This window comes from Lolium rigidum, chromosome 5 (genome assembly GCF_022539505.1).
Source record: "Lolium rigidum isolate FL_2022 chromosome 5, APGP_CSIRO_Lrig_0.1, whole genome shotgun sequence".
Taxonomy (NCBI): Eukaryota; Viridiplantae; Streptophyta; class Magnoliopsida; order Poales; family Poaceae; genus Lolium; species Lolium rigidum.
In genome coordinates, this window is record NC_061512.1 from 116,399,275 (window position 1) to 116,407,298 (window position 8,024).

Below are 8,024 nucleotides of genomic sequence, written 5' to 3' on the forward strand. Positions count from 1 at the left end.
TGGAAATCCTCGTGTAGTATCTCACCATGACTCAACCTTTCATTCATTTCTCATGTTGACCACATTGTACGTCGGTTTGTCAATTCATGTAGCTTGGTTCACAATACTCCTAACATTCCGTGCTTCAAGAATTGTGAGAGCAACATCTCACAGATTTTTCTATGCTTGTTCTAATCATCTTCATGCTTACTCACTCCACTTGGGTGAGTGATCATTTAGTTTGTCGCTCTATCACTAGCTATTGTCACTTTCTAGAGACTTCTTCAATTGCATGGAAGTCCAAGTAATGAATATGTATCACTATTGTGCCAAGGATAATAATCTTCGAACTCTTGCCACTGACATGTCAAAGATTGTATGCGTTTAAAGACTCTTGGTTGACCTTGGTGTTTCATGTGATTCACCCACAATTTTTTTTTTGTAATAGTAGTGCTTCTATTCAGATTTTTCGATATCTAGTTAAGCACAAGCTAACCAAACATATTGGTGTGGATGCTATCACCTATGTGCTCACGCTACTAGCGGTCGACTTGGCAATTTTGGTCACTAAACCCAAATCTGGATAACAATATCTACTTCGTGTTCTGAAACTCAAGGTTTCAGATCCACCTTGAGTTTGGGAGAGGGAGTGTTAAGAGTATTACTCTTGTACACTAAAAAAATGAGAACGAATTTTATAGTACTTCTATATATTTGGATATACTATACCTGCAGACTGCAGTGTATATATAGCAATCCCATGTGGTCTAGGTTGTCTGGTGTATATTTCTGCTTCATTGACATCATTATTGCTTTCTTATTTTGGAACTTGTTATTTGAGTTCTGCAAGAATGTCCGCTATCCTAGAATAACACCGTTTAAAAAAAACCTGATCCAATTTTTCCGATAAAAGGCGCTTTAAATTTTTTAAGCATTACACTTAGCCTCTGCATAACTAGGATGCACACAGCCGTTCTAGTATCAAAAGAGCAACAATGTAAGAATTACAGCAAAAGGAAGAAAACACATAAAAGCCAGCTAGTCTACATTGGTTGTAATCCGTTGATTATGCAGCCATGCATGAATTCTTTTCATTAAAACCTTGTCATTTCTACATACCATAGCGACCATACAACAGCAATCACGCCCACTCTGACAAGCATTTTAAACCTAGAATCTACCCCGTTTAGCCAATTGCTAAATATATTTGCAATGCTTCGGGGTGGATATAAGGTAGAACCTATCTGAATGACTGACCATATAGACCTAACAACTGGGCAGTTGAAAAATAGGTGTTTTATTGTCTCCTCTTCATGACAGAAAACCCATTTCGTGCAACCATGGTAAGGATCCCCCCCCCCCCCCGACGAAGATACGATGCAAAAACCTTAGTTTTCAAAGGTATCTTCATCTTTCAGATGTATTTATTGTTAACAAACACTTGAATGGAAATTAACGCCTTATACATGTAGCTTACCGAGAATGCATCATTCTGTGATCCAATACATGTTATCTTCTTGTATGCCAAAAAAATCGCTTTGTTGCTCGAGCTATGGTAGCTTGTTTGTTTAAAACTATGAAAACACCATTTAAAAGTTTCAAAATAATTCAAAAAAGGGTCAAGATGTACATAAGGACACATACATATAGGAATGTAAAATCTCAATGAAAAATACCCCATCTTTGGGCAACAAAAAAATGCTTAATTCTGAAAAGATGGGTTTTGAAAACATACATTTTTCATTAAACTTAGATCCACTCCACACTTTGTTTTCCATTTTTGTGTAGCACAAAGTATAAGGTATTTCATATTGAGATTTTACAGGCTTGTAGGGTACATCTTTAACTACATCTAGATTTCCTTTCAAAAATTTCTGAAACTTTGAAATGCCATTTCAAATATTTTTCAAAAACCGAGCTACATATATTATACATTTGTTATTTTCTTTCTTTTGTGCTGAAATAACACGTGGTTGCGTGTAGGCAAGTAACAATGCAGGTCGAAAGATACTCTAGTACTCTTAGTGGGGCACACCCCCACACGGCCTTATAATGAAAAGGGGTTTTTTGAAAGAAACAAATGCAGAATGGATCATTACAGCCGGCTGTCGCTTTACTACGACGAAGCGAAGAACAGTGACAAATATTCCAAAAAAAAGGTGCCAAATGGATGAACAGAGAGAGATCTTTCCGACAAAGTAGTCGGAACAATCTACTTTTCGGGGCAACTGGACCGAGAGTGCAAGACAGTGACGCGCGGTGTTTTTTTCTCCATCCATCAGAAACCCTCATGAAGATGGCCGCCTAACCACTCCGCACCATCGGTTAAAAGTTAAAACTAGGCAGCAGGCGCCTTAATCTGCCGAGGCCGGCAACGAAGGAGACCGCAGAAGGTGTGTGTAGGCCGCAGTACCGAGCATAGCGGCGACGGCGGCGAACATGGTAGGGGCGGCGGACGGGAAGCTGGTGATAGGAGACTTGAGGGTGCTGAAGCCATTGGCGCACCTGCTGATCGGGCTGGTGCTGTACTGGGTGGCCGAGGAGATGACGGTGCCGGTGATCGTCGACGTCACCACCGCGGCGCTCTGCCCCGGCGACGGCAGCAGCTGCCCGGAGGCCATCTACCTTACTGGCCTCCACCAAACGGTCAGCTCACGAGCACACCCCTCTCTCTCTCTCTCTGACTCTGCTTCGGTCAACGAAATGGCAGACACTTTTCGCCATGGCTTTCCCTTTGAATTTTGATCATTGCAATTCGCATGAACTAACTAATGTGCAAAACAAAATCAGTTCACAGTACACAGTTCTTTTTTAATTTCTTACAGAAAATAAGTCACAATCAAATCAATCAGTACACAGTTCGTCTCATCGTTGGGCTGTGTCATGTGCAGGTTGGAGGCATTTTCAGAGCGGTAGGGTTCACTCTGATGGGGCAGCTCGCTGACGAATACGGCAGGAAGCCTCTTCTCATCCTCGCCGCCTCCGCCTCCATCATCCCTTACAGTAAATACACAATTCACTTCTTATAAGACTTCTGAACACTTGATCTTTCCTTTTAGAAGGTAGGCTCAAGATGAGCTCTGCTTTAACTTAATAAAGCCATACACTTGATCTTTCCTAACTCTTGTATTCATGCTTGTTGCAGGTGTGCTTGCTTTGAGCAGCACCAAGGTCGCCGTGTATGTCTATCTTGTTCTGCGCACTATCTCCTTCATGGTCGGCCAAGGGACCATAACCTGCCTCGCATTGGCTTACACGGTAAGAACCGAGATGGATTCTGGTTGCCACAGAAATCTCTGCATCACCCTGTTCCAGGATTCCAAAATCTGAACATTTCTCTGCTAAATTAGGCGGATTTGGTCGAACCTTCTAAGCGAGCGTTCGCGTTCGGTTGCCTGACCGGGATCCTGTCCGCTTCGCATTCCCTAGGGAACGTCTTCTCCAGGTTTCTGCCCGAGCAGTGGATTTTTCAGGTTGTCAACTCGATGAAGTTCATCTCCATTAATTTGTTTGTTGACCTGAATTCAGTTTCTCAAATGCTGCAACCGGTTGTGCGTTGACAGGTCTCGGTTCTTCTGTTGGTTTGTTCCGCAATCTACATGAAGATGTGTCTGGTTGAGACACTTCAGAAAGCTCCCTCTGGTTCCTGTCGGCGTCTGTCCTTGTCGTCTTTGGTTCTCAGTTTACCACAGCAGCGTTGGGCGTCCATCAAGGAGAACATTAGCATGGTGAAAATCAAGTAAGCGATTGGTTTTTTTATATTTTTATTGGTATACTACTAATATTTTGCATTGTTCAGTAGAAAGTACTGAATTTATTATGGTTCATGAATTTAGTGGTCGAAAAACAAATCTGTTTTTAAATAACCAATGAAGCAAATTAATAAGTCTTGGGTGTGCTCCACATTCTTCTGAAAAATAACAAACAATCCTACAATACACTTCTGCATAGCACTTGCAAATGAACGAGCCTTGTTGAATTGGTGCATGCACGACATCCGCACTTAGATCAGCCTTGCAAATTAAAGTTTATTTTTCTAGTGTACTACGGTATTTAATCATATCTTTTAAAGCTCGCGATACTTCTAGCATTCAAGATTTGATAATTTTGCAGCTTAACTTACCTATGTTGTTGTTTTGACAGTGACACACTTAGGCGAGTCACATACATTTCTTTCTTCTATGAATTGGGAATGATTGCCATTAGCGATGTTCTACTGGTAATCATGCGACTCTGTACTATTTTTATCATACGGTGTTCAGAAACTTGTTGGCCATTTCATCTTCATCTTATGTTTTGCAGTATTATCTGAAGTCAGTATTTGGTTTTGACAAGAACCAGTTCTCTGAAATTCTAATGGTGGTTGGAATTGGCTCAATCTTTTCTCAGGTACTACTTTAGAACTAAGAGCTACCCTTTCCGATGCATTTCCTAGTCGATAAAAATGCAGTTTGTAGTAACATGTTTCAAACTGTAGATTGTGATACTCCCAGTTATGATCCATGCAATTGGCGAAAAGGGAGTTTTATGCACTTCAATACTTGCATCGGTTGCTTATGTGAGTATATTAAATTTATTTGCATTATTAAATACATCGTTTGCAGAACTTAGCACTGTATTCTGAAAAATATTTCTTCAGGCTACGTTGTACGGTTTGGCATGGAGTTGGTGGGTATGTACTTGGGCACATATATATATACCTCAGTTTACTGATTTCCGAAAAATGTTGTTGGTGTCACTGACTACAAATGTTTCTCTCTTTTATCCTAATCGACCTTGCAGGTTCCATATTTTGCTTCTTCACTGGGTATCATCTATGTTATGGTCAAACCGGCTGTAAGTAAACTACCCTGTGTTCTCACTTTTCACCTATACCTCAAATACAAAAAAAAAAAATCGATAAAGAAATATAGGGAATTAAAGGCCTCAAATGAACAAAATTTGCAGCAGTAAATTCAGTAATATTTTAATCTTCTGATGCATTTCAGTTATATTTGTTTTAGAACAACCATTTTAGTTATATTAAGGACGCTTAATATAGAACTTCTTATTACATCTACAGACTTATGCAATCATCTCAAGAGAAGTAGTGTCAGCTGACCAGGTATATTCGAACCAGCGAAACATTTCTTGCCTCCATCTTTTAATCCCAACATGATACCTAAATGACTAATTTTCCTCCGTCACTGACGGCTTTGACCTTTGCAGGGAAAGGCACAAGGATTCAACGCAACAGTGAAATCCACAGCTGTACTGATGGCACCGTTGTTCATGAGCCCTCTGACCTGTAAGCCGTCAGTTAGTTCTCTATCATATCCCATATGCATAAGCTGTGGTTTGATCTCTTCCTTTTCCACAACTCGTTTCCAGCCTACTTCCTTTCAGAAGAAGCGCCCTTCAACTGCAAAGGTTTCAGTTTCCTGGTCGCCGGTTTCTTCTTGGTCAGTCAGTATTCTTGAGTATTACTATGCTCACAAAAGTGGGAAACTACATACCTTAACTTAAACCATTTCTACAGGCAATATCCTTGGCGTTTGCTTGGATGCTTGACCCAGAAAGCAAGGACAGCACAGGACTTTCAGGTGCAGATCAGCTTAATCAGGAAGCAGTGCAAGCACCACTGTTGGCACAGCCATGACGAAGGCCTAAGGAATTATGGATCTGAAGAATGCTTATTTGCAGCTCCAGTCGATAACTAGAGTAATCCTGTAGCAGTGGGCGGTGTTACCAGTTTCTGCCACAAAATTAGCTTCTGATCCGTATCAATGATCTCCCCTGTCTGCCTCTTCCATAACCCTATTCATTTTCAGAGAGTTTTTGTTTTTTCTGCTTGCCGGGTAGCCTTTGTAGCAGGTTGTACAGTTTTTACCCCGTCTTAGTTTGAACGGGGATTGGTCGGGGTAACGTTGAACATACATGTCACCATGTGTATAATTATTTAATTAACCATAGGCACTTTGTACTAAACGCTGATGTATACAACCTTTGTAATCAATGTGTCTATAATTATTTAATTTACCATATATACTTTGTAATAAACAGTAATGTATATAAATTTTCTAATCGATGAGCCAATTTTTTTTTTATCACAAATTGCAATGTACAATAAGATTCGGTTCTTTTCGGCCTCCCTAGAAGGAGCAGGATTCTAAGCCGTTTCTCTGGGGAGATTTGCTTATTTGCCACACATTATTTTGATCTTTGCGTTTTACACTGACTATTTGATCATTTGCTATTTCTTCTCATTAGCAATTTCTTATTACTTTTAACTCCGAAAATCATTTTCAGAAGACATTTGTACCCGTGTGGAAAATAATCAAAGCAAGTACTGGGTGAACCGAACCGGTTCAGCTCGATCGATTGAACCAAGGGCTGAGGTTGTTCATCCTGTTTGTCTTGTTCGTGGGTAAGGGCATCTCCAGCGGCGTGACGTAAACGGACGCTGAGCGACCGTTTGTGCTCGCCGTGACCGGAAATGCGTCTGAGGCCTGTTCCAGCGGGGCGACGTAAAGTGACCGGGCCGTCCGCGGAGACGCAAACCTGGCCCAAATATGCGACAGGTTTGCGTCTCGGCGGACGCTCGGCGGACGCGCAAAGTGTCTGCTCGGTCCTCGCGCGGGCCCGACTGGCAGCGGCACAACTGCTTCGTCTTCCGCGGTATTACTTTTGGGCGGCGCGCTGCAGCCTTTGCAGGGGTCACGTTAATGGCGTGCCTCGGCTTCCGCGAGCGTGCGCAGCTAGTAGGCGTTGCACTGGCAGGCCATTGAAGGCGAGATGGCGTCGGAGCCTTAAAGGGACGCTGCCGGCACACATTTCCCCGACCAAAACCATTGGCAAAATTCCACAGTAGACACCACGCGGACGCCATGGGGAAGAAATGCTGGCCGTTCCGGAAGACGAAGAACGACCAAGAGGCTAGCGGCTCGCGTTCCGGCAAGAAAGCACGGGTCGGCCGGTACGTCCGCGTTGACCTCGCTCGGCAGCTATGGGAGGAAAACCGGCCGGCACCATGGCCGGACGCGAACTCTGCCGGGAGGGGCTGGTACCGAACTCGCGGCGCGTGCCGGCCCCCCCCCCGTGCCGCGCTCGGGCTGAGAGCGGCGGGACGAGGTGCGGCGCCGCCGCGCGGTGTTGCCGCCGGATCTGCGGGAGGATCCGGCGTACGCGCTAAACTTTTACAACTGGATTTCCTTCGGGGCGTGGGAGTTCGACGCGCGGCGCCGCGCTGCCTACCTCGCCGACGTAGACTACTTCGACCGCGAGATCGCCGCCGAAGAAGAAGAGAACGACCACGAGGACGCGGACGAGGACGGCGACGAGGACGAGGACGGCGACGTGACCATGCCGCGATGACGACTACGACGACGGCGGACCGGCGTGGGATCCGGAGAACCAGCCGCCGGACATTTCGGAGGAGGAGGCCATTGCCATGGCGGTCGCCAACGACGAGCAGGACGAGCTCAACGAGCTCGCTTTGTGGGACGGGCTCGCAATCCAGCTCCGCGAGTTAGCGCTCGCGCAGGGGAGGCCGGCGACTCCTCCGGCCACGCCGACGCGTTCCGGCGTCCGCGCTCCGCCCGGCTGCTCCAGCGTGGGATCCCTGGCCACAGCCTCCTGCCCGTGCAGCGGTACCTCCTCCACCGCCGGCGTACGAGCCTCCATGGCCGACGCCGCAGCTGATTGACCTCGTCAGCGACGATGACCAGTAGACAGCGCCTATTTTAGCACCCCTTTCTGGCCTTTTTATGTCCTTTTTATTATCATGTAAATTATGGCGTATGAATGAAAAAAAAATTATGCGTCGTGCCGCTGGAGCCACCCCCGACGCAAACGGACACCCGGACACTTTCAAGCATTTGGCCCGACGCAAACGGACACGACGCGTCCGTTTCGACGTCCAAAATGCGTCGCGCCGCTGGAAATACCCTAACAGAGGAGAAACAGGGGAAGTGAGGCGGGAGCGCCGCCGGCTACCTCAATCGCACCAAGGGCGGCGCGGCCACAAACGGCGACCACGATTCAGGTAACCCAATCCTGTCCCCAGA

General features: G+C 45.3%; 1 protein-coding gene across 1 annotated transcript; it reads left to right on the plus strand.

Annotated features, from left to right (window-relative positions):
* The first annotated feature begins 2,300 nt into the window (after positions 1–2,300).
* On the plus strand, positions 2,301–5,725 carry LOC124653782 (tetracycline resistance protein, class H-like). The gene is made up of 14 exons (XM_047192846.1): positions 2,301–2,625; positions 2,871–2,982; positions 3,125–3,237; positions 3,330–3,452; positions 3,543–3,718; positions 4,123–4,198; positions 4,282–4,368; positions 4,457–4,537; positions 4,619–4,651; positions 4,762–4,815; positions 5,042–5,083; positions 5,188–5,266; positions 5,350–5,420; positions 5,498–5,725. The coding sequence occupies exons 1-14, from the start codon at positions 2,419–2,421 to the stop codon at positions 5,615–5,617; spliced, it is 1,374 nt and encodes a 457-aa protein (XP_047048802.1). The 5' UTR covers positions 2,301–2,418; the 3' UTR covers positions 5,618–5,725.
* The last annotated feature ends 2,299 nt before the right edge of the window (positions 5,726–8,024 follow it).